Source organism: Gopherus flavomarginatus, chromosome 4, assembly GCF_025201925.1.
Source record: "Gopherus flavomarginatus isolate rGopFla2 chromosome 4, rGopFla2.mat.asm, whole genome shotgun sequence".
NCBI classification, from domain to species: domain Eukaryota; kingdom Metazoa; phylum Chordata; order Testudines; family Testudinidae; genus Gopherus; species Gopherus flavomarginatus.
The window spans coordinates 141,382,513-141,409,626 of NC_066620.1; the positions used below are offsets into that span (position 1 = coordinate 141,382,513).

The following is a 27,114-nucleotide window of genomic DNA, read 5'->3' on the forward strand; positions in this document are numbered from 1 at the left end:
TCTCTCTCCCCCTTCCAACTCTCCCTAAGAGAGAAAGTAATCCTAACACAGAGAGAAAATTAACCTCTCTCTCCCCCTTCCCTCCTTTCTCCCCACCAATTCCCTGGTGAATCCAGACCCAGTCCCCTGGGGTCTCACCAGAATAAAAAAACAATCAGGTTCTTAAACAAGAAAAGCTTTTAAATAAAGAAAGAAAAAACAATAAAAATTATCTTTGTAATTTAAGATGGAATATGTTACAGGGTCTTTCAGTTATAGACACTGGGAATACCCTCCCAGCCTAAGTATACAAGTACAAATTAAAATCCTTCCAGCCAAATACACATTTGAACTCCTCCCAGCCAAATACACATTTGCAAATAAAGAAAACAAACATAAGCCTAACTCACCTTATCACCTAGTACTTACTATTTTGAATCTATAAGAACCTGTATCAGGGAGATTGGAGAGAAACCTGGTTGCAGGTCTGGTCACTCTCAGAACCCAGAGAGAACAACCACCAAAAACTAACAGCACACACAAAAACTTCCCTCCCTCAAGATTTGAAAGTATGCTGTTCCCTGATTGGTCTTCTGGTCAGGTGACAGCCAGGCTCACTGAACTTGTTAACCCTTTACAGGCAAAAGAGACATGAAGTACTCCTGTTCTATTAACCCTTAACTATCTGTTTATGACAGGGAGCCACGGAACTCGTGCTTGTGATGGGCTTAGCACGTGGAGACCCCTCAACCGCCCCTGATCCTAGACGCCAGAGGGATCTGCCAGATCCTTCCTGGGAGCAGCCGCCCAGGTAGGCACTGTCGGGGACCCCCCCCACCCCCGGCAAGTCCCTCTGGCTTTTAGGATCGGGGGGTGGGTACGGGACTCTGCAGGCTGCTTCCACCTGCAAGCTCTGCGCCGTGGCTCCAGCAGCTCCCATTGACGCTTTTTCTGGCCAAGGGGAGTGACGAAGCTCCCGCCTGTGGCGGGCGCAGCTCGTGGAGAGTCTGGAAACCCCTCCGCACGGCTCTGACCCTAGGAGCCAGAGACCTCCCAGCACAGCTGGTGAGTGCAGCCAGGGAAGGGGGCAGTGTGATGGAGTGAGTGTCTGGGGGGGTACTGGGCTGTGAGGGTGTGGAGGGGGCTGGGCAGTGGGGGAGGTTTGTGTGTTTTGGGGTGCTGGGCAGTGGGGGAGATCTGTGTGTGTCAGGGCACTGGGGTCTGTGTGGGGCATTGTTTAGTTGTTGTGGTGGGGCTGTGGGGACGGAGGGATGAGAAATCTGTGGGGGGGGGGTTCTGTGGGGGGTGCTGGGCAGCTGTGGCGCTCGCTCTCTCTCCTCCCCCCTCCTGATATTTCACTCTTGCGATCTGGTCACCCTGTCTCGAGGTCCCGTCCAGCGCTACGATGCCATTCGGATGGCTAGAGGGAATATTTTCCTTAGCCCACCTGTGTCTGCTCTCAGACATCAGTGGGCTACAAGGTGTAGCAGAGAGCATGGAAATGCCGCTGTCCCCGGTGCAAGGTGCTGCCCCAGCACGCAGCGCCCCCCAGGCGCCCCAGCCCGGCCAGCTGTGTGCACAAGGGCTCCTGGTGGTACATTTCCGCTCCCGCCTCCCCAGCGCAGCCGCCCTGCCGTGACCCTGCCTGGCCTCCGCCAGCCGCCCCAGCCCAGCTCTCGCTTCCCCCGCCCGGCGGCGGGGTGGTTTCCAGGCGGAACCCGCCCGCGCGGGAACTGGCGCGCTCGGCAGTGTGCGCCGCCGGTCGGCGGAGCCAGGACACCACCGGGCTCCTGCCGCCGCCTCCTTCCTCCTCCTGCTGCCGGGCTGAGCGGCGGGGTCGTCGGCAGCGTGAGGCGAAGCGGTCGGCTCCGGTCTCCTCTTCATGGCAGGGAACTTCTGGCAGAGCTCGCACTAGTGAGTGGCCCCCGCCCGGCCCGGCCCGGGGCTGCCTGGGGGGAGGCGCGGCGCTGGGGCTCTGGGCTGGGGGGTGCTGTGTGCAGGGGCTTGGGCAAGGCTGGGCGCAGCTGTCCGTGTGGCCGGGTGCATCTGGGAGAGTTGGGCTTGGGCTAGGGGGAGACACAACAGTGTAACCCCGAGGCTTTTAAATCCATCCAGACGCTCTTTAACCCGGTCCTTTGCCCATTCACTTCAGTCTGCTCCTGACGCTTTCCACCCCGCCCCCCCTTGTTTCCACCGCATTATTTTTTTTAAAGTGAAGGCCATAGAAAACTTATTAAACTTGTGTGGGAAGATGTAAGGTGGGGGTGGGGGAGCGCTTTACTTGATTTGGAGAATGCCAATAATTTATGAATAATAATTAAAATACCTGTTCGTCGTCCCGTCCCCCCCTCGGTTTTTGACACATCCAAATTGTGGGCTGGAGAATGTGTTCTGAAATATTATTTTTTAACAGACAAAACAAAATTAAAAAATAACATTTTCCAAGCAGTTGAGAGGGGAATCTAGAGCATGAAATTAAAACTGGTGACAGAAGGAAGAATAGTGTGATGGGAGGAAAATATCTTTTAGCAAAGTCAGGGACATGACCATGTAAAATAGGGTTCATAAGGGACTTATGATAGATGAATCATTGCTAATTAAAATGACTCAAATGGAAATATTTATAAACCAAAATAAACATCATTTAGTAGCTAGAGCATATTGGTATCTAAATATTTAAAACAGCTGATCAGTTTCTCTGGCCTAGTAGTAATTTTCATGACACCTGCAGTTTAGCCATTTCCTTTCTCCTCTGTTTTGTTCCTTGCTCACTTGGCTGCCCTGATTAATGGGGAATGTTCATGTACACACAAACTATTTACCAGTAAATCCCCACCTTTACATCCCACTCCAGTGTATGTATACATAGGTGAACTTTCCATATTTTTACACAGGCTAAGCATGCAAAACTCATGACTGGACAAGTTCAAGAAGTATGATAATATGTTGGAAGTGAAAGTGGTTCAGTTAGATTCACACAGGTTAAGCACATGTGCAAATATTTGTATGAGGCATTTGAGTAATCCCAATTGAAGCAGTCAGATTAAAAATGTTGGCAACTAATTAAAAAAGGTAATTGTAGCATCAGTCAGTGGAAGGCCAGCGTTTTAAACATTTTTAAAGCAGGTGTATATTGGGGTTGCAGAAGAAAAGTCACAAATGCTCCAGGAATGACTGTGTAAATACTCCCTTCATGTCTAATAATATTCTGTACCAAGGAGAGCGAGAGAGAGAGGAATTGAAAAGCCTTTCCTGGAAGGAAAGGCCCCTTGAACTAAATATTTAAGGTAGCCAAGAAGAACTGATAGAGTATCTCATTATTATACAAGAATGAAGAATGCAGATCAGTCCAGATTTGAGTATACATAATTTTAAAAAGCATATTTGATAAAAATATAGAATAAAACAGATGAATAACTGACAATTTATCAATTTTATAAACATGTTCAGCAATAGTATTAAAAGAAATCCTCTTACTTTTTGTGAGTATTTTTCTAAGAGCCTGACTTTAATCACCCTAATGAGTATTAATTTTACAAGCATGCCTCTAGTATTGGAAGACTTGATTAAAGGGAACTGTCAGCCTTTTTGGTCCCCAAATGTAATCTGCAATCTACTTGTGCTAGAGACAGTACATAATGTTTGTGCATAGTTTTTAAAAATTGCTTTCCCCCCCGCCTAGTTTACAATGGATTTTGGATAAACAAGATTTGTTGAAGGAACGCCAAAAGGACTTGAAATTTCTGACAGAAGAAGAATATTGGAAACTGCAGATATTCTTTACTAATGGTAAAATGGTTTTATTTTTAGCTTAGCTGTTTAACCCATACTGTATTTTCATGTCTGAATTCACGTTTCAGTTGCTTAAAATATCTCATTAACATCTTATATACATTCTCTCAACCTATTTAACATGTAACTTTAAGTAATCTTTTATATATTATTCAGATTAGCTGTATTCTTAGTTATACGAGGGGTTTTATAGATAAACTAGCGGCATATGTATTTCTCAGTTATGTTATGACATTTCAGTAGGCTTCCTCCATATTTTCAGGAAGTTTCTGTAAAGACAAAAGGAAGAGGGCAAAAAAAGAAGTAAATTTATATGTAGAAGTTTAAAGGTTAGAATGTGGAGTTATTTAGGACTTAATCCTGCAAGGTGCTGAACACTCCGACCCTGACATTTAAGCACCAGAATAGTCCTGTTGGAGCAATGAGATACCTTTAAAAATCAGAGAAATGTAGGTGTTGCTGTACTCAGCATTGCAATGCCTAAGTTTCATTTTTAGAAGTGATTTAGGGCACATCCACACTGCAGGAAAAAAAGCAAAAAGTGTAGCAGTGAGTCTCAGACCCGAGTCAACCGATTTGGGCTTGTGCTAGGGGGCTGACAGTAGCAGTGTCGATGTTCCTGCTCAGATTGGAGCCTGGGCTCTGAGATCCACCCCTGTCACCAAGTCAGTTGATCCAGGCTCTGAGACTCACTGCTGCAGGGTTGTGTTTTTTTCCCCAGCGTTAATGTACCCAAAATCACTTTTGAAAATGAAACTAGGCTTCTAAATCAGTTAGGCATTGCAATGCTTAGCACAGCAATGCCTAAATATCTTTAAAAATCCGGGCTTAAGTGCTTCGTGTCATAAGGATCAGAACACTTAAGCAGGGCCGGCTTTAGGCCTAGTCCACCAATTCACCCGAATTGGGCCCCGCGCCTAAGAGGGCCTCACGCCCAGTGAGAATCCCTTCTCTGGCTAGGGGCGCCATTTTAATTTTTACCTACCTGGCGGTGCTTCGGGTCTTCAGCAGCACTTTGGTGGTGGGTCCTTCGCTTGCTCTGGGTCTTGAGCGGCACTTTGGCAGCGGGTCCTTCAGTGCTGCCGAAGACCTGGAGTGAGTGAAGGACCTGCCACCGAAGACTCAGAGCACCGCCGGGTGAATACAAGCCCCATGTGTTTTTTTACATGTGTGTGGTGGTGGTTTTTTTTTTTTTAGTCATCCCTGCTGGGGTCCCGTCGAAACTGTTCGAATTGGGCCCCGTGCTTCCTAAAGCTGGCCCTGCATTTAAGTATCTTGCAGGACAAAGCCCTAAGGGAGAAGAGACTCTTAAACTAGCACTTTGTGCAAAGTGCGATTTAAATACGCTCTCTGAACCATCCTGTAAAGTAGGTAATGTAGTAGTTTCTCAGTTGTCTGGGAGGAGAAACCGAGGCAGAAAGGTTAGTGACTTTTTTGAGGGCACTTACAGAGTTCACTCTAGTTTGCCATCCCCCATTTGTATGCTCGGGTGCATTTCTCTTTGGCATAGCTATTCTTATTTACAATTACCAAGATTAAAGTACTCTGTAAAATCTGGTCACAAATAATTAGGCTGTATTAACACTCATATAGTACAAAATAACTGAATGAGTACTCGTGTTTAACTATCCTAAAGTTCCTTGAGGACAAAATAAAATAATACTCTAATTTTGTAATCCAACAAGATTTAAAAGGATACTGATAAGTTAACAATCACATATTTCCTTGTTTATGTTACTTAGATTACTTTAGATTTATGAACACTGAAATATTTTAAAAATCTAACTTTTTCCATTGATGTTGCTTTTAGTTCTTCACTCCTCTTGGACAAAGAAAACAACAGACTAGTTAGTTTCATTTTCTGGTGAAGATTACCGGCTGATTAAATGAATGACACAGTCACTTGTTTTGTTACATACTTTTTAAGTTAGGTTTTTTTAATCAGCTCTTACCATTATCCAAAGAAGGATGTTTGTGACCACTCTCATCTGTAAGATTGTGGATGTTTACTAGAATTTATGCTCCCCTTGGAGTAGACTAGTTTCCTTTTGGTTTTCATGCACTAGCACAAAAGCTATGTTTGTGTTATAATCTATTAAGAAAAATATTTCAACTTTAAACAGAAATGTTTTCATTTTTAAATCAAGTTTTTGAAATGGTTGTGAAAAAGCTTGTTAGTATTAGATTTTTGTGAAACATTGGAGCTAAACAACCTAATAATTTTCTTTAAAATGCTTCATTTGAAAGCTTCCATTTATAAGGTCTCTTTAGGCACTTATCAGTTAACTTTTTTTTTTTTTTTTTCCTTTTCTAAATCTCACTTGATTTCTCTTTCTGGTCACATGGCCCAACCATTCTTTCCTGCAGAAAAACTCCATGGGAAGGGAAAATGAATTTATAAAATTCTTTGTGGCTTACTGTGTGGATTTTTCTGATGCATCATCCCCGATGTGAGGACAGCAGCATGTAGTCGGATCAGGGGACACAATACTGTAATTGTGCAAATGTCCCAAGATTCATTGGGAAGCTTGTGGATATTGAGGCATTTGTGCAGCGAAGTTTCATGTTGCAGCTTAGCCCCTTCCCTGGCAGCATTGCTTATTTATGTGCCTTGATGCCATTGGCAGCCTGACCGTAGCTGTGCAGCACGTGGGCTCTCTCCCTGAGGGGGTGAGGAGGTCACATGTCAGAGATAAGGACTTAGTCTTGCTTCGAGTAAAGTTAACACATGACATTTTTTTCTCTGGAAAATCTGCTGGGTGGCCAAGGAACAAGGCTATTAAGAGTGACTTTCTCTCAGGTTCATCCCACCTCCAGCCAGCTATGCCCCCAGTACCTTCACATGACATTTGTGTACTTGAATGTGGGGAGAGAGCTTCTGTTGTCTGTGGGAGACAGTGGACAATGGTACATGAGCAAACTAGACAATTACAAGTGCTTATATGCTTCTAATACAGTGTAAGATTCTGGCATTTTTTAATAATTTAAACTGCTTGCTTTTCCCATCTAATATGCCACTGTTTGGTTTTTGTTGTACATACTTAAAATATATTATGTGTAAACTAAATGACAGAACTTGAGACCTCTGTATAAAAGGCATGATACTGATATGGGATTGCCATGCTCAGACTAACAGCAGAGCGAGAAATACAGAAAAAATGGCATATAACAAAATGTAATGTTTCATTCCATCATTCTCTAATCCCACCTCTGCTCTGTATCCCAGACTGATGCATCTAATGTGCTTGGCACTGTTCCTTTGCCTGGGAGGCCAAATGAGCTACCTGCACAGCTGACACCAGGGCTGCTTCTTGGCCAACTGGCAGAGAACACTTGTGATGGAGCAGCTGACTACTTCCTCTGGTCTCCCACCTCCTTTCCCTAGGCTAAACATGTCACTCCTCCAACACCTGCTGCCTCTGCCAAATCCAGTGACCATGTTTATGTTGGCAGCTTTATTCAATTTACAATGTATTTAAAAGTCATAGGTTTTAATTTAAAACATTTGAATTTAAAATATTTTAGACTGTAAAGTAGACATCCACATTTTACCCAGTGGAGGGCTGTGTAGTATGTGGTCACCTTCCCAAGGGACATGTATAATTTGTACATAATGGAGCAAATTCTCATCCTCATCTTTAAGAAAAGGTCCAGTCCACATACACCACTGGTTGCAGCATGCATCCACTGCTATCAAAATGGCCTGCTGAAACATGGTCTCTGTGGGGCCAAACCTCTGAATTAAAAATGATGGCTGTCTGACCACACTTTAGAACCCTTTCAGTTCAGTTTCTCCTATGGGCCACACGTAGAGTGCCCAATAAATGGTACCAAATCATATTAAAATGCAACTTAAATATTTTGTTCGTTTTTTTTTAAGTCATCCAGGCTTTAGGTGAACATCTTAAATTAAGACAACAAGTTATTGCCACTGCTACAGTGTACTTCAAGAGATTCTATGCCAGGTAGGACTGTTTACTATGATGGTACAAGAATAAAGCATTTGTTAGGCAGATTTTGATAGCCCTTTAAAAGTGCAATAATAAAATAAAAATATCATTTTTATTTGTGAATGGTGTAAAGCTTTTATGTCTATAATGTTAGCTTAAGAAGCTTTTACTTTTCCAAAGGAAGTGTGGTGCTCTTGATAGATTAATCTTTCTACGTGTGTAAAACGACATAATTTTGTTATAACATTTCAGATATTCCCTAAAAAGTATAGATCCAGTATTAATGGCTCCTACGTGTGTGTTTTTGGCATCCAAAGTAGAGGTATGATGTATTATAATTTTCTAATGTAAAAGTATATGATATATAGGGAAGATGAAACATTTAGGGTTCTTAAGGTATTTTTTGTTGTTTCCATGATTTAGGGGTTCAGACCTCTTTTTCTATGGATTTCCATATTGCTTTAGCATCAGAGAGAAAAGACCCAATAGCTGCTATTAAGTAGTACTTCATCTTTCACAATGTTGCCTGAGTTACTGACTTGTTTTCTCAACCCTAAAGGATCTTGGAGACATTGACAGAGTGTTTAGATTATATTTTAATGTAGTTATTTTTTATATCTTAAATTGTGCTGCTGTTCTGTAAAATCTCCATTTTTATGTGGTTCAGTTTTGTCTTTTATGTATAGAAACTGGTTAAATGTTTACTCGAATTTTCAAATATAACTGATATTCTACTGTGTTTTTCACTGTATATGGGAAGGGATCTCCAGAATTTACCACACGGGCTTTTTTTAATTTCAGTAGCAAATGCTGAAGCTCAGATGTTTATTTTGAGAAAAATGTGTGTAGTTGGATGGCAAAGGATATTGGTAAGGAGGAACCAATCTTTCCAGCTGAAGCTCCCTGAGTATGGCTAGGGTCAGCAGTGCCTGAGATTTGTTATAATCTGGAGGCTGTTCATGGCCCTTTGTAAAATAAAATGGTCTCAGGTCATTCTTCGATAGGTGTCTGCTCACCAGAAAACATACCTGCAAATGACAGACTTGTACTGTGTCCATACAAGGGAATTTTACACACATGCAAAATCTGCTGATGTTACTCCTAGTTCAGCTGAACCCTTGTTAGCACTAGTGGAAGTCTTGATGTAGATGAAGCTTTGGCAGCATCCTGTGTGTGTGCAGTTTCTTTTTATCATCGTGTTAATTTAATCTGCTGAAAATGGCAGACAGAAATAATAGATACACAGTTTTAATTTACACAGTATTGAAAACACTGGGTGCCACCAAAGCCTTGTCTATACTTGGACTCCCACTGGTGTTAAGAAGGCAGCTGAACTGGTGTTAGCACTGGTGGGAATTTTTCTGTAAAATTACCTGATGTAAATAAGGCCCGGTGGTCTTGGCTAATACTGCCAACAATAATGCATGGAAACTGAGCTACCCTTGAAACATTAGCAGTGGCTTTCTAGAACAGGGTTTCCTCTCGAATAAGATTGAGATGTATTGGTAATGGGATGTTGGAGCTTGCAGTATGACTGCCTATTCTGTATGGGTACTATAAATAAATTCAGTATTGTGAATCTGACATTTCTGAGTGTTAAATGTTTGTTTCTATTCATTTTTTAATGAGAACAGTGGAGTAATTATTAAATGAAAAAGTAACCCCTGTCATGGTGTAGCTTTACTTAAATAACTAACTTATTCTGATCACCTAAACAGAAATTTAATAGGGGAGAAAATATTTAGTTAAAATACAATGTGTAAAAAAAAAAAAAAACTGTAGAAGGAAAGCCCAGTGCTTTTAAACTGATAAATAGTGTGATCAAATGATATTTCAGCTAGTTCAACTCATTTACTGCTCTTCTTTGCTCAGGAATTTGGTGTGGTCTCAAACACAAGGTTGATTTCTGCTGCTACTTCTGTATGTAAGTGTAAATGATGTATTTGTTATACTGTATTAAGGAGACTGTTTTCAGGGGAGAGGAGATGTTTACTTTGTCAAGAAATATCAAATCTCATGTAATTTCTTATCAAATCATGAGGGATTTTTAACCTCTCTCCATAAAGGCAATTCATTTACATCATCTGTGCTTTTAGGGAAAAATACACCTGTTTTAAGTGTGTATGTGGAAGAAAAGGTCCTTTCTGTGTACCATTCCACACTGGTATCAATTCTGGTGGGAACATATCAGTCAAATCACAACTGAAAATAAGGTGCCATGATGATTATCCTAAATAAATAAATCCTGAAAATCAGCTCTAGATTTCAATTCAAGCAGCAGTGTAAATCAGAAGTGTTTGGCTTTATTTGTCCTTTTTAGCATGATTAGCTTTCGTAGAACTACTGCTCTGTTTGAGATTTTGTTTTCATTTTAAAAATAAAAGATATTCAGATTAAAATCTTAAAGTTCGTAGAATCCTATATTTTGACATTTGGAAAAAGACTATGGTTGTATATGTAAGATCTTGTAAGGACTGACTTAATGAGAAAAATATTTATATAGAATTCTGAGACTAAAAATACATCAGTACTGCAGTTAGTAGTAGGTTTGCCATTTTACATTAAAATCTTATCAAGAGTGCAGATTTGTGTGATAACTTTGTGCATCAATGAGGAAAGCAGATATGTATTGGAAAAGATACAGGAGTCTAAATTTGATGTTAGTTTCCAGGAATCTTTCTTTTTTTAGAAATTCCCGTGCATCAGAATCCCAAAGAGAAATGTCCTCTGTAGTGCTTTAAAAACAGAATACTCCACTGCACTTGGGAGCACACATTAAGTGTGAGGACAATGCACAGGTGGCTTTTTCTTTAGCATCACTTTTGTATGTCTGTGTTCTGCCTGTGCCTCTGTTAGCAGAGTTTCTTCAGCAGCACAGGTTCAGTTGGTTGGTAGAGGACTTTGGAGAGGAGGGAAAAAAAGAATGAGTGGAAGAAATGGGGGATGCATAAAAGGAAACTAACTAACAAAAAGGAAGACCTGCCAGTTAATTGAGGCAGTTTGGTCCTTTGCACCTTGTGCAGTGGCTAGAAGCACCGAGGAGGCACTGTACACTTCTCCTTGGGGAGAAGGCACCTTAAATTGATCTCTAGCAACCTCTTCACTCTACTCCTGCAGTTGAGTGCAGGAAGAGCTCAATGGAGAGGTGGCTCCAGCATGCTTTGAAAATCATATCTTTTCCCCACAACTCTTCCAAAAAATTGGGATTTTTTTACCCCGACTTGCTTGAAAAAGTGTGGTGAGGAGACCTTTTCTGCTCAACTTCAGAGTCAATTAAAGAGCCTTGATGAAAGGACTGTCCACTGCTGGTGAACTGTAGTCTTGTTTCTGTTTGACACAGAGCTGTAAAATTGACCTGCAACTGAGTCTATTTCTAAAACTTGGCTTGGTCAAGCTATAGTCTCCTCCACGTCTAATGCTGTTTTTCTTTGAGGCAGTGGTATACACAAGGTTCTCTTTTTAAAATTATTATAGAATTATATTGTTTACATTAGTTTTTGGCTTCTTTTCATTGTATGTTGTTTCTGGTGTAAATTAAAAACAAGTAAATGAAGCTGCAGTAGTTTTCTGAATAAATAGTCCACATAAATATTGAGCAGTTCATTGTTTTTAATCTATCAAACAACTCAAAATTAAAATTACTCTCTCAATTTGAAATAACTAAAATTTCCATCTAATGGTGTGATCCTGCAGACAAAATTCATATGGAAGCATACGGAATATGCATACATACCTAAGGACTTCAGGTTCAATCCTTTAGTTGTTAAGAGGCTAGATCCTTCCCCCACTGATGTCAATAGTGTAGTGACTTCAGCCAGAATCAAGCCCTAAATTACTGTCTCTCAGTATTACAGGGAACACTGTCTACTCAGAAAATGTTAAATGTTGTCCATTGTATCCAGAGGGGGAGCTTCTAAAATAGCTTTAAAAATGCATGATCTGACAGAATCAACAGTCTTTATTCAAATAATACTTCACCTTTCAGGAATTAAACAACTGAGTTATACAATTGAGTTAATTCTCCTCTTCCAAGTAGGATTGTTCTTTATGTATAGTAGTGGATGGTTAGCAGTCAAATAAGAGGGTTTGAGGGTCTACATACTGATGAACTAATAGAAATAAGTAAAGAAGAATATTTGATTTAATTTTGTCATTATTTTTAATACATCTGTCTCTTTTTACTACAGTGAAAACTAGGTTTTCTTATGCCTTTCCGAAGGAGTTTCCTTATAGGATGAATCATGTAAGTATGATATAACTCAAAAAATACATAGACAAGCATGTGTGAGCAGGAATAAATTGTATGTTCTTCTTGGAGTGCTTGCTCATGTCCCTTCAACTTAAGTGTGTGTGCTTGCCACAAGCTCCGGTGCTGGAAGTTTTTCCCTCAACACTATCCGCTTACTGCTGAGGGAAAAACTTCCGGCACCAGTGCATGTGGCGAGCACACGCACCTAAGTTGAATGGGCATGAGCAACACATCTTAAAGAACATCAGTTACGGAAAAGGTAACTCTCTTTTCTTACAGGTGGAACAGCTCTGTATCATTAATAGGGTCCTACCAAATTCAAGGCCATGAAAAATGCGTCACGGACTGTGAAATCTGGTCTTTTGTGTGCTTTTACCCTCTACTATACAGATTTCATGGGAAAGGTCAGCATTTCTCAAATTGGGGGTCCTGATCCTAAGGGGAGTTGCGGGGGGGGGGGGGTCACAAGGTTATTTTAGGGAAGTTGTGGTATTGCCATCCTTACTTCTGCGCTGCCTTCAGAACTGGGTGGCCAGAGAGCGGCAGCTGTTGACTAGGTGCCCAGCTCTGAAGGCGGTGCCCCCACCGCAGCAGCAGTGAAGTCAGAGTGGCAATACCATACCATGTCACCCTGACTTCTGCACTGCTGCCTTCCGAGCTGGGCAGCCAGAGTGTGGCGGCTGCTTACTGTGAGCGCAGCTCTGCAGGTAGCAGTGCAGAAGTAAGGATGGCAATACCATATCACAACTTCTGCGCTGCTGCTGGTGGTGGCTCTGCCTTCAGAGCTGGGCTCTCACCGAAGAGCCACCGCTCTCTAGCTGCCCAGTTCTGAGGGCAGCGCTGCCGCCAGCAGCAATGCAGAAGTAGAGGTAGCAGTACTGCCACCCCACACACACACACCCCCACACACTAACCTTGCCACCCCCCACCCTTCCCACAACTCCTTTTTGGGTCAGGACCCCAACGATTGCAACACTGTGAAATTTCAGATTTCAATAGCTGAAATCATGAAATTTAACATTTTTTAAATCCTATGACCATGAAATTGACCAAAACGGACCATGAATTTGGCAGGACCCTAGCCATTAATTTAGTGATCTAACTTGTGCCATTCTGGCTCTGCAAGAATATTTAGCTCCTTCGCCTTTTTATTTAATTCATATGGCTACAACACTGTGACTGTTTTATAAATTTAATACATTGTACTATTTTGTAACAAGAGGCAATTAAATCTCAATTTGGGGCCCAACTGAGCAAAAATTGCACCAGGCAATCCTTTGGAAACAAGGTTTTTTTTCAGGTCTTCCATGGAAAAGAATGTCCTATTCTTTGCTAAACAGTTTCTAAGCAATATAGTGTCATTGTTATCTCAAGGTATTCACAATTAACTTCAGATTGTTTGTAGGCAAATTTTTTTGGGGTAACCCACATCCATACTTGCAGTTTCTTTATGAAAGAGTTACTTGTTGTATCACCTACTTTCCTTAAATTAGTAGAAAGAAATATTATAAAGGGAATAGAGAAATACAGTGGGACTGAATAAAATATCAGTAATTATACAGCAGTTGGTTACCAAGTACGCTGCTCCAGGGTAGATCAAAGTAATTCCAGTTCCTGGGATACTCACCAGGCCTACACATGGGAACAGTTGGCTCATCTTAAGGGTTTTTTATTTTTGTCCCCAATATTTAATCTGTAGTAAAAATCTGTCCATTTTTCTACAACTCTTAGTTAGAGTTAAGAAATTTCCAAGTGTTTTGAAGGCAAGATCTTTGGTAATGCAGCCTCACAATAATGAGGGGATTGGTGCAGATTTTATTAATGTAATATATTTTTTTCAAATTTACTTCTTTTTAGCTTTTACTATTATATTCCCATAGGCAAAGCATGTCTCCATACGATCTTGGTAACTGTGATATATAATATACAACTAAATTCTAATCTCAGTATATTTTTTTCATTTTCATTTGTACAGCTCTCCAAAAGAGCCGGCCAGCCCAATTCTATATATTAATTCTTCTTTAAATCTTGATATAGATCTCTGGGGCAATGCTGTGCTGCTATTTCAGGGTCAAACTCAAAATCACGTAAAAGTATAATATTGAACAACACTGCTATTCTGGTTCTTGTTGAGTCAGCATTCAGTTTTATAGAACTGTATGATACATCAAGGTGTGGTTACATGGAACCGATACCACAGGAAACTTCAGCATACCCAATCTCTTAGTAGATACCTCTGAAATTACTTATTGGTAATGAAATATGTGATTGGAGGCTGGTAACTGACATTCCTATGTGCCACATAATTGTATTAGAAATGTTAAATGTCTTCTAGTTTAGTGTAACACAGTTAGTGCCATCATTATAGTTCATAGCCTTTCTTAATATGCAGGAAAATATTGCTTGCTTTAACTGAACAAATGCAGTCTAGTCCCTTTCTCGTGGTGCTAAACAATTATCCTGAGTCTTGAATATGAGATATCTTGTCTTGATGTCTATAATTTGACAGAATATTTTAGTAACATTTTATACTCTAATATCCTATGCATCTGTCAATATGCCGAATATCCCTTCCATTTCATTTATCTTTGCTGTAACAGTAGAGAAACTAAACGTACAAAGGCGCAAGTGCCCTCATCTGTTTTTAACCTCCAATTAAGTTGGGGGCACTCAACCCCTTGAAAGATCCAGCCCCAGGTGAACAAAGCAGCGTAAGTTCTGTAAATGAAATAGTCTACAGAACATATTCATATAACAATTACATGAAAATACTTAATTAAGTACATAGCAGTGATAGGAAAATAAAACCATTCTTAGAAGTGGTGTGGTTATTAAAATGATGAGACAGTTGACTAGCTAAAGATGTTTTCTGTTCAGATATTTCTTAATTGGTTTGTAGTATTTCTATAAAAGAAATTTTGAAATTGGTGAAAGCTCTTGGGAATGACTGAGGTTTTTTGTGCAATTCGTAGTATATGGGAATGCTTATATGTAGAAAAATGTATTGGTCTGGTTACTGATTAACCCTTTACTCTCTTTCCTGTTAAGAGAAAATTGTTGCTTAATTATATTTTTAATTCTTTGCAGATATTAGAATGTGAATTCTATCTTTTAGAATTAATGGTAGGTGTCTTTCTTTCTCTTACTACCACATTAGTTTATTTTTACCTAGTAAGAATGTTCTGGATTCTGCACATACGAAATAATATGTATGGAGCTGCCATTTGTTTTTTCAACGTGAGTTTCATTGTTGAGGTTCTTATTGTCCCCTTTTCTCAATTAACTTGTGTTTTCGAATATGTGGAGGTCAGCGACCTCCTGTATTTAGGTTGCCTGCCATTTTGCACTGTAAAGATTTTTGAAAAACTTTAATACAGTACTTCCAGTATGTGCAGAAGGACTCTGAAATTTAACAGGCTGAAGACCATAGGATCAGAGATAGGGATGTTTCTTTTGTACCAAGAAATTCTGTTCAGGTTTGGCAGAGAGAAACTTTTGAAAGTCACTATTTTCCTTTCAGCTAAACTTTGGCAGCATGCCAAAATAATAACCGAATGTGAACATTCAAATTCTTACAGTGCAAATCTGAGGATAAATTCATTAATATTTGTGAAGCATTCAGATATTAGAATGATTAGTGCTCTAGAAAATACCACAAGGAAATTAATAATTCTGAATTCATTGCAGGGGTTGGATGTGTCCTGTTAAGACAGAGTCACACATTAATAATTAAGATAAAAATAAATATTGAACATCTGCCTCATTCCCTGAACATTGTCCATCTTGTGCACTGAATGAGGCAGAGGTCCTGTGGAACAGTACAATCGTAGTTAAATATTTTTGATCAAATAGTATGTGATCATGTAACTAGAGACTGTAGTATGATGCAGTGCAGGTGGCCGAATTAAGGTTTCAGAGGGCACCTAAAATCTGACATTTCTTAAATTTGAATGCCTAATTCTACAACCTAAATAACGTTATTTTAACATAGGTTTTTAAATATGTAATTGTATAGATTTGTAATTTCGCCACTACCTGTATCCAGTACTATAAAGCACTTAAATGTACCAAATACAGGTGTGCAGTTCTTGGAATTGCCCAAATACTAAATAATTTATTTAGTGTCTACATCTTCAGAGCATCACACCAATATTTAGCTAACTTGACTCTTTGTTAGGGTTGTTGTTGGGATTATTTTAATTTTTATAGTGGAGGAAGTGAAGCAAAGGCAGGGAGATTAAGCGACTTGTCCCAGGCTGCAGAGGGAGTCAGCTCAGATAACTAGACTACACTTCACATAACTAGTACCAGAAAGAAAAGCCTTTTTAAATGCATGATAAGGATATAATACATAGGTTAATTTTTGTAAATATGGAAGAAGAAATAGTTGAAGGTACTGCAGCAATGAAATGTCCCAAATTCCCTGTATTTGACTTTCAGTGTTTTTGTAAAAAGAGTAATATTTCTTTTGTTGAGAAAGAGGTGTTTTGAATATCGGCATCCTGTGCTGTGCTTAGGAACAGTCTCTGATCTTGATAATTAATCAGACATCAATTGTAACTGACTTTATTTACAGAAAGTTACTTTTTGTGACAATTAACATTTCCCCCCTGAAACAATGTACAGGTAATATTTAATTTCAGCATTATATGTAGCATATATTCACTGAGACAGCCCTCCAGTGTTGCATACCTATAACTAGCTATCGTTGGGAGGCGAGGGGGGCGGGTCTTTGTTCTTCCTTGTACAGTAACTCCTCACTTAATGTTGTAGTTATGTTCCTGAAAAATGCGACTTTAAGTGAAACGATGTTAAATGAATCCAATTTCCCCATAAGAATTAATGTAAATGGTGGGTTAGTTTCCAGGGCAGCTTCCCCTACTCTGCAAGCACCAACCTTTAGCCCATCCACTCCACTCCTTCCCCCAAGCCCCCACCCTTGACCCGCCTCTTCTCCCCACTTTTACTTCACTTGCTGCGTCCTGGCTCCTCCCCGCTCCCACCACTCCCTTCTAAATGCCACAAGCCAGCTGATTGCCGAGTAGGGGAGGGAGGGGGGAGGCACCCCGAGTCTTCGCTCCCCCCCCCTTCTGCCTGGGGCAATCAGCTGGCTTGCCATGCTCGGGAGGCGGGTGGGAGCCTGCGTGCCAAGTCCTCGCTCCTCCCCCCTCCCTCCTGCCTCCAAAATGCCGCAAGCCAGCTGATTGCCGCTGGCAGGAGGCGGGGGGAGAAGGGGAAGGCGGTGATCAGCAGAGTCTGCCGGTGGGTGGGAGGCACTGACGGGGGAGGGGGCCATAGGGAGGCTGCGAGCTGTGGAGAAAGCAGGCAGCCAAACAGCGTAAGAGTGGAGCATTGCACAACTTCAAATGAGGCCTGGTCCACACTACACAGTTAAATCGATTTAAACAGCGTTAAATCGATTTAACTCTGTACCCGTCCACACTACAAGGCACTTTAAATCGATTTTAAGGGCTCTTAAAATCGATTTCTGTACTCCTCCCCAACGAGAGGAGTAACCCTAAAATCGATATTACTATATCGATTTAGGGTTAGTGTGGACGGAAATCAAAGTTATTGGTCTCATTCCTTTAATGTAGCTACCCAGAGTGCACCGCTCTGGAAATCGATGGTAGCCTAGGACCATGGACGCACACCACCGAATTAATGTGCCCTAGTGTGGACACATAAAATCGATTTTATAATATCGGTTTTATAAAACCGGCTTTAGTAATTTCGATTTTATGCTGTAGTGTAGACGTAGCCTGAGTATGCTCCCTAATTGATCAGCAACGTAACAACAAAACAGCATTAAGCGGGACGACTTTAAGTGAGGAGTTACTGTACACTCCAACCTTAAGAGTAAGGAAGAAAATTCAGAGCTGTGTAGACCAGTGTCAGTGATTCTGGCAAGTTTCTCATGTATAGTATTATTTAGTGACAGACTGTTTTCTGGCAGCGTTTTGAATTTTCAGTTGAGAATTATGGGTTTGTAGGCAAATAAGGTTTCAGTGTGCTGCAGATGTGGCACTTTGCCTCTCTAAGGGAAAAGAAAATGACAAGGACAGACTGGCAATCAGTCTATTTAATGGTATTTTAGGAGAGTGCTTCCCTCATTATCAGAGACTTAGGGTGTCATGATGCTAAAATCTATGAAACTGAAAGGGAAAATAAAGAAAAAAAACTGATTTGTTAAATCAACATTTGTAATGCAAACTGATGACAGTGTATTTTCTATTATAGTTATAATTTGATTTTTTTAAACTTATTTCTAGGATTGCTGTTTGATAGTGTATCATCCTTATAGACCTTTGCTCCAATATGTGCAGGATATGGGCCAAGAAGACATGCTGCTACCCCTCGCATGGTAATGAAGACAAAGGTTAATACTAGTGCATCCTTTCAGTAGGAAAGCTAACTTGAAAAAATAAAAAAATTCAGAGATGGTCAATTACAAGTTGGTTTGGCCAGGTCTAAACACAAAGTGGCAGCAATTTATTGATGTAAATGTGTCTACACAGGGATTCACAGTGGGGTAACTATTCTGTTTTTAAACTGATTTTAAACTTGTGTGTAGACCAGAACTAGTAGCATAGTGCCTGCCCTGCTAAATAATGAACATTGAATAGAGATGCTCTTTCCCTGCTAATGTGAGAGCTTTTTGTTGTACCTTGTCATAGTAGAATGTCAGAAGTAGTATACAGTTGATCTGTTCTTTTAGATCAGTGATTTTCAAACTTTTTAGGCTGTGTACCACTTTCCAAATAATGTCGTCTACACAAAGTGCCCCCATCTGAGATAGGCAGATTCTATGTGTGGGTGGGTGGGTCACGGGCAGAAATCTGGAATGGCACTCCATTTAGCAATAGCTTCTAGAGGATTTTCAGCGGAGGCCTGGAGGAACATTCAAGGGGGTGAGTAAGGATGCCAGGTGGCTTGGACCTGCCCTGCGCGGTGGGGCTTGGGGAGGGAATGCCACCTCCACCCCTGACTCACCTCACAGGCCACCCACCTGTCTGGGTTGGCAGGGAGGTGCAACTAAAAATGGTAACTCAAAGGCGGGGCTCAATGCCTTGCAACCTCCCCTGGCCCCGACCCAGACAGGCTGGGTGGCCGGTGGAGGTGGCACTCCCTCCTCAAGCCCATCCATGAGGCGCTGGCCCAAGTCGCCTGGTGTTGCCACTCGCCCTCCGTGAGAACTTTCCTCAGTGCCCCCCATCGGGTACGATCCCCCTAGTTTGAAAACTTCCGTACTAAGTAAAATGCATTGTCCACCATTACAGGATTTTTCTCACGTACCCCCTGATGAGAGCTTGCGTACCCCTAGAGATATGCATACTCTAGTTTGAAAACCACTGTTTAGATTAACAAAGCTTTGTTTTTAAAATAAAAAAAATGCAATAAAAATTTAGCCTATGCCACTCTGGACTGTCTAGTAGAAGCCAAGAGCTCTTGAATTATAACTTAAACTCAGACATGACTCCCTCTGTAGCTTTGAACAAGCTACTTACTCTTTTTGCCCTTGTTTCCTCCTCCATAAAATGATTATAATACTTCACAGGAGAGCTGTGAGGATTGGTTCATGTTGACAATTTTATGATGAATCTTCAAAATACTTTGCAAAGCAACATTTTATTAGGAAGCACAATATACTTCTAAGTAGACTGCTTAGAAGCAAACCATTACTATGGTCACTTGGGAATGAGTCAAAAGATTCAGGATGAGAAGTGTGTGTACCTGGATACAGATATTCATGATTTTCCCCACCTTTATTTCTGACTGCCTTAATGTAAAAAAAAAAAAAAAAAAATTGCTCCTAACTTTTAAAATAAAAATGGATGGTAACTTCTGAAGTAAACACCCTGTTGTTCACCTTTATTCTCATTTTATCTACCACTTTTGTTTGCACAGGAGGATAGTGAATGACACATATAGAACTGATCTTTGTCTACTGTACCCTCCCTTCATGATAGCCCTAGGTAGGTAACAAGTTAAACTACTTCTCTGTATCTGAATGGTTTCATCTTGCATAGTGTTCCATGAATGGGCATTTCTTAGCAAATCCACTGTATTAAAAAATGTTGATTTGTTATCCCCACCATCTCCTTCAATTAGCACATCAGATGTTATTGACCATGCAATCATATGGCTTGAAACTGTAGCAAGAAACCGGAAAGCTTGATTCTGAGCTTAATCCTTGAAAACTGTAACTTGGAAGTGTTGTAGAATAGACAGTGGTAAAGGGAGGCAGAAGCCCTCAGAATTATAAAGAAGTAAATAATAGTAGAAAATGTATTCTGAAAATTATTTTCATTTACAAACATCTGTTCTTGTTACAATAAACAAACTAATCTTTGTTCAGTAGACATGTCCCCACACACATTTTGCTTTGCAGCTTGCCTACATGTGGCCTGTGTTGTCCAGCAGAAGGATGCAAGGCAGTGGTTTGCTGAGTTGTCTGTTGATATGGAGAAGGTATTTTTTTTTCTTACTTGATACATACTGACCAGAAAGATGTCATTAATGTTATGAATTGATATTTTGCATCTGTATCATTTTAGAGCAGGGATCGGCAACCTTTGGCATGCAGCCTGCCGGGGTAAGCCTCCTGGCGGGCTGGACTGGTTTGTTTACCTGTTGCGTCCGCAGGTTCAGCCGATCGCGGCTCCCACTGGCCACGGGAAGCGGCGGCCAGCACATCCCTCTGCCCATGCCGCTTTCCACAGCCCCCATTGGCCTGGAGCGGCGAACCGTGGCCAGTGGGAGCCACGATTGGCCGAACCTCTGGACACGGCAGGTAAACAAACTGGCCCAGCCCGCCAGGGGGCTTATCCTGGTAGGCTATGTGCCAAAGGTTGCCAATCCCTGATTTAGATTTATACTCTCGTTAAATGATGCATACTATGAACTGTTAAAGCTAGGCAGGAGTTGGATGGGAGACATCTCGAAAAACCCAGGTATTTCAGGAGGAGGACTTGGTGATTCAGTGCATAGCACTCTGTCCTCTGAGCCAATGCTCAAACACAGAGTGCTTCTGGAGTTGTCATCTTTCAGATGAAACATAAAACTGAGCTCTTGTTTAGTTGTGGTCATTAAATAGTCTATGGCATTTTTCACAAAATAAAGGTGTTAGCCCAAGCATTCTGGCCAAACTCCAGTGTGGACAACTCTGCCTAATTCTTCCTGCAGTACTGGTTGCTTATTTGCCATTCTTATTTTTAATATAACTGTTCTGTAGTTTCCACAGTGCTTTACACACAGCAAATCTTTCTGGATGAAAAGCACTATGACCTCCATTCATTAAAGCACTTAAGCTCATGCTTAAGAGCTTTGCTGAACCAGGCAATATGAATCACACTTTGGGCTTGACTGCATGGCACAGTTGCAGAGTGTTGTGCCTACAAGTGTAAGGCAAAATGAGTTGAACACGACAGGGAGTACAGGGGGAAACGACTCTGCACCAATGGATGGTCTTACCTAGCTACCAAGTTACTCCTGCTATTGAATATATTTGTGTGTTTAGACTTCCCACTACTGATACTGACGACAGCCTAGGCTTAACCGTTCACATCACTAGACTCCTTAGCTAATTGTGACTCTTGATTTCAGAGATGTATGTTGCTTCCATGGTGCTCAATGCTTTATCTGAACTCAGGGTTTTTTATTTATTTTTGTTTTACTATCTAACATTAAGTCAGCGATTGCCAATGTGAGAGCCATACATCACATGCAATCCTTTCTTAGTAAAAATACTGCACTAGAAAGTCATATTTGTAGAGGTTAGTAGGAAGAGAGGGCAAAGCTAAGACAGCCACAGAGCAAAAATAAGTGGTATGAATAAAAAGAGAATAAACTACCAATTTTTGATTTTTTTCACCTATTATAGACGGTTCTTTGGCAAACAAAAGAGCTGCTCTGGGAATGTTACAGTTCATAGGACAAAATAATTGTGCACTGTTCAGCCCCTCCCTTCCTCTAGGGTACCTAAACCAGTGGTTATCAAACCATGGTCCACGGAGCACCTTTGGTCTGCAGACCACTTGCTGGGTGATCCGTGGAGAGCTGGCTGGTTATATGCTACTGCCTATCCTGGTTACCAGCTGCTAAATAGTCTTAAAAGAAGCTAAAAACACATTCCTAATATTTTTCCATGTAACAGGTGGAATGTTCAGTTTTTGATGGGGAGAAAAATAGTGGCTTGTGTAATTCTGAATGGGAGGCAAAGTGGCCCAAGAAACACTTTGCAGTATCATAGAAATGATGTTTCAAGATCCCTTCTAGCCCTGCAAGTCCTGTCCTCTGTGCCTGAGGCAGGACCAAGTGAATCTAGACCATCCCTTACAAGTGTTATGATGTAATTTACTGTAAGGAAAAGCTTTAGAACCCCTGAGCTAGACCAAGATGCTCTCAGCTATCTGTGGAAATAGTTAAGATTGCTAAATTGTTGAGACTGATGTGAAAGCCACTCTGATATAGAGAAAGCATCATACTTACATTTTGGTTGGTTAGTGGCTACACATTTGTATGGGTAGTGATGAACACAGAACCACTACAGTATCTGATCTCAAATATCTTTCTAATTAGATTTTGGAAATAATCAGGGTCATTCTAAAACTGTATGAACAGTGGAAGAACTTTGATGAGAGGAAAGAAATGGCTACTATTCTTAATAAGATGCCTAAACCGAAACCACCTCCAAACAGGTACAATAATGTCTTTAATTTTCTTTTTTCATACCACTTCATAATATTGTACAAATGTCTTAAACTAGACACTTCCTCTTAAAACACAAGTGAATATTTCATTGGGGCATAGTAAATATGTTTACAGTGCAGATCTTTCCATGATAGACTTACTCCTATTTACTAGTTTGGGAGCCATGAAGAAGAGTTGCTTCTTGTTTAAAACTACTCTCCTATCAACATTTTTTTTAATGTTAGCTTTTCTGATTAAATTCATTTAATGAGAACATCTTTGATTCAGTTCAGCAAACATAAGGAACTTCATTTACATGAGTTCACCATAACTAGGAAGGTCTGATTGCTCAGAACTATGCATGTACAATTTTATGCAAAATTTGCTTGTGTAGGTATGGTGATTGGGTGTTGTGTAAATTGACAATCTGCACATGCAAATATGTGAGCTTAATTATGGTAACTGCAGAGGTAAATGCGGTTCGCAATTGGACAATGTTTTTGCATGTGCAGTTTGGAAAATCAGGTCCTTCAAGTGTTGGTTGTTTTGCATGTTTTCTAGTGGAATTAATTTATGTAGACCTAGTTATCAAAACAGTGAGTTTTTAATTGCATAGAGTTGGGAGAAGCAAAAAAAAATGCTCTGAATTTTGTGTCTAAAGATTCTTCATTTCAAGAGGCTTTTAGTGCTTCGTCTGCTATTGCACAACAATAGTTCTTCCTTTCTTAAAGGCTAGCAATGTAATGAATATACATTTTGTATCTGAAATATGTATTCCTCCCTCCAAACAGTGAAGGAGAACAGGGTCCAAATGGAAGTCAGAACTCCAGCTATAACCAGTCTTAAGACATTCCAAAGAACTTTATTATGGACCACTTTGGATCAAGACATACTAGGATCTTAATTGTGTTCATGAAATGGACAGAAGGTTTTAATAATATCTTTGACAAAGAACTTGAAGAATAAATGGCTTGTTTCTATCAAGCATGTTGAAAGCTTTTTCTTTAAAACTGCAATGAACCCCTTTAACACTGGAACAACATATTAGCAAGATTTCTCAATGTAAGGCATTCAAAAGTTTTGAACAGAGCTTCAAACGATTCACACATCCACTTCAGTATTAATAGCTGAATACTGTTTTGTTTGTTTGCTTTCAGAAAAATGTAGATTGCCATTAAAGTGAAGATTATTTTTTAAACTACAGTAATGAAGCCTGTTGATTGTAACCATATTAATGATCCTATGTCTTTAATCATTCAGTTTGTTACTGAAGGAGGACAGTGTATAAATCTTGTCATTTACCTAGCATATTATAAAAAAAACAAAAACTAATCTTTCAGCAACAAAAGCTACAAAAACCTGAAAACAGTGCAGGAAAGTAAGTTCCTCTTCTGGACTGAAGTGATACTGTTTTACTCAGTACATCTAGCTTGGATATTTTTCCACAAAACTTAGTAGCCCAGCCTACCAGAAAAGTGCAATATGTATAGTGGACATTTGAAATGAACCTCAGTTTTCTTCACTATTTCAAATATTAGGAATTTTAAAGTTTATAAATTATTTGCAAGTACTATACTGTGCAATACTCAAGTGTTCTAGAAGCACCTAGCAATATTATCCAGCTGATTTTTTTTATTGTGGGTTTTTTTGGTACAAAAAGGTGTACACTGTTAGTCTGCCTTCATGTCATGAATTTGAGATTTTGTAGAAGTTTATTGAAAGGAACAAGCTTCATCAAGGCTGTTTTAAAATGTGACTAAGAGTAGCTCTTAAGAATTACTGCAATGGGATTCTTTTGTTACCTACTTGCTGGACAAAATGAGTTTCCTTCAAACCACGGGTTGTAGCCTACATTCCTGAGTCATGCAGAACCTCCCACATAAGGCACGATTAGGCCCTAAAAATGTTAATGTTTTGTCCCTCTTGCCCAACAGCTTCTATACTATTTAATTCTCAACTGAAAATGCTGATTTGCCCACAAATAAAAGCCAAATGATAAAAACTGAAGTCCAATAGCTTTTTTATCCAATCTAATTTTTTTCTAAAGCATACTAACACATTACACAGGTCTAAAATATAGACTAAGTGCTTGAAAAACCTGGCCTGATAGACCTTGTTAATTCTAAAACTTGACCATTTAAAACCCCCCCTTATTTTTTGTAGTCCTCTACTGGACTCCTCATTCAATGAAGTGCAATCAAAATGTGGTTTTGTATGCAATCAGTGAGGCTACTTGCACTTATTCTAGTTATTTTTATAAAAATCTGATGCAAATTAAAACCTGCTTTATAGTAAGACAACAGGTATTTTAGCCTTATATTTCATTACTTTTGTTGGTAAAGACACTTGGTCCTTCTACTCTTGAAAACTGGCTTGTTGGTTTTATCCCTTGAAACTTAAACAGTGTATTGTTTATAACATGGATACAATGAGTAGGAATAAATCAATATAAACTAACAATGATTGCGTGTAGTTCTTAACACTGATTATTCCTGAACTAAAGCTTTATTGAAGTAGTATTCCTCAGTAGTAGCTGTACTAGCAAAATAAGTATTTTACAATCTACAGTTTTAATTCAAGGTTTTAGACTAGAAAGTTAACCATTTGTTTTCAAAACTTCTTGCTTCTGCATGTAAATATGTTTTCATGATTATAGTGGTGAAAGTATTTTTTCAAATGTAGTTCTAAAGAGTTCATTGATTGCATTAGACAAGTATCACTTCTCTGCTTGTCCTCAGAGCTAAAATGTCATTACACTGGTGCAGCAGATACAAGAAAATGGTGACCAGAGAATCCCCACCTGAAGGTGATAATGCGGGGGGGGGGGGAAAACAGGTTATAGACCTAAAATAGCTCTGTAGACTGACCTCCAAAAAGAACTGTGTCTACACACACAATACATGAAGTAAACAGCATAAACTGAAAGCCTTACTAAAGGCAAATAGATGAGCTGGTTTCTGGTACCTTTTAGTAGGATGTCTACACCTTTTAATTAGATTTTTTTTAAGTACTTGTCTCCCCTCATGTGTACAAACATTTAAGATACACACAAAACACCTCAACTGTCCCTCTAAGGTAAATCTGTGTTAACACCCTTAATAAAAGCCTGCAAGAGAGAGAACCTTTAAGTGTACCCTTTTCACCAACAAATAAAGATTCTGTCAAAACAACTTGGGTGGAGAGGTAGAGTTCTATTGTTGGAAAGTGCCCTTCCAAAGCACCTTCTTCCTTTAAGAGGAGGGGATAGCTAGCTTAGTGCTTCTAGGGTTGCATATAAAGAGGTGGTCTGTCAGCCTTATTTGGCATACTACTTGGCTAAGGGTATGTCTTCACTACCTACCAGATTGGCAGGTAGCGATCAATCCAGCAGGGATCAATTTATTGCGTCTACTCTAGACGCAATACGTCGACTCCTGAGCGCATTCTCATAGACTCCTGTACTTCAGCGCCATGAAAGGTGCAAGCAGAGTCGACTCACCACGGGGAAGACACCACAGTGAGTCGATCTAAGTACATCGACTTCAGCTATGTTATTTACATAACTGAAGTTGCATAACAGATTGATTTCCCCCCACCCCTCCCAGTGTAGACCAGGGCTAAGTCAAAACTCCAACCCCACAGGGAAGCTATTTGTGCAGATTAGAGGACATGTGCAATTCACTTATCATATGAAGCACTGCTAAATCATGTTCCAATAACTTGCAAATGGACTTAATCAGTGGTTCACAACATTTCCCTACACAGTAACCCCATCATAAACAGTTAGCTAAGGGTTAATGTCTCTTACACCTGGAAAGAAGAAACCTGAAACACTGGACCAGAGGACCAATCAGGAAACAAGACTTTTCAAATCTGGGTGGAGGGAAGTTTGTGTCTGAGTCCTTGGTTCTTTGGGTTTCTGCCTGTCTCTCTCTCGGCTATGAGAGGATTTCTGGTTCCTGCTTTCTAATCTTCTGTTTCCAAGTTGTGAGTACAGAGATCATAAAACAATAAGGGTTATTGTTTGTTTTTTTTGTATTTACATGGTATAGTTGCTGGAATGTGTTAAATTGTATTCTTTTGAATAAGGCTGTTTATTCATATTTCTTTTAAGCAATTGACCCTGTATTTGTCACCTTAATAGAGAGAGACCATTTTTTATGTATTTTTCTTTCTTTTTAAAACCTGTTGGAGTTTTTCTTTAGTGGGGAATTCCAGGGAATTGAGTCTGTGCTCACCAGGGAATTGGTGGAAGGAAGAAGTCAGGGGGAAATCTGTGTGTGTTAGATTTACTAGCCTGACTTTGCATTCCCTCTGGGTGAGGGGGGAAGAGAGATTAGCTCTCGGTACTTCTGTTTTCCAAGGCTGGAAACGAGGAGGGTGGAATCCCTCTGTTTAGATTCACGGAGCTTGTTTCTGTGTATCTCTCCAGGAATACCTGGAGGGGGGGAAGGGAAAAGGTTTATTTCCCTT

At 40.2% G+C, this 27,114-nt stretch overlaps 2 protein-coding genes across 7 annotated transcripts in view; one reads left to right on the forward strand and one right to left on the reverse strand.

The window, feature by feature from the left end:
* Positions 1-1,750: 1,750 nt before the first annotated feature.
* On the forward strand, positions 1,751-24,743 carry CCNC (cyclin C). 2 transcript variants are annotated; one of them, XM_050949335.1, is made up of 12 exons: positions 1,751-1,893; positions 3,662-3,768; positions 7,652-7,736; positions 7,974-8,043; positions 9,594-9,645; positions 11,909-11,964; positions 15,058-15,093; positions 18,243-18,334; positions 19,879-19,946; positions 20,333-20,442; positions 22,552-22,670; positions 23,454-24,743. In XM_050949335.1, the coding sequence occupies exons 1-12, from the start codon at positions 1,862-1,864 to the stop codon at positions 23,506-23,508; spliced, it is 882 nt and encodes a 293-aa protein (XP_050805292.1). In that variant the 5' UTR covers positions 1,751-1,861; the 3' UTR covers positions 23,509-24,743. The 2 variants fall into 2 exon arrangements, with proteins under 2 accessions (XP_050805292.1, XP_050805293.1); XM_050949336.1 differs by having other exon boundaries at positions 20,363-20,442.
* TSTD3 (thiosulfate sulfurtransferase like domain containing 3) overlaps positions 3,756-27,114 on the reverse strand; it is a 35,962-nt gene continuing 12,603 nt past the window's right edge. For 2 of the 5 annotated variants that reach the window (XM_050949350.1, XM_050949348.1), the window contains exon 5: positions 3,756-4,040. The gene's annotated coding sequence lies outside the window, so the exon portion shown is untranslated. Of the gene's footprint in view, positions 6,434-27,114 lie in introns of all 5 variants that reach the window. The other 3 variants (XM_050949347.1, XM_050949351.1, XM_050949349.1) reach the window with 2 other exon arrangements.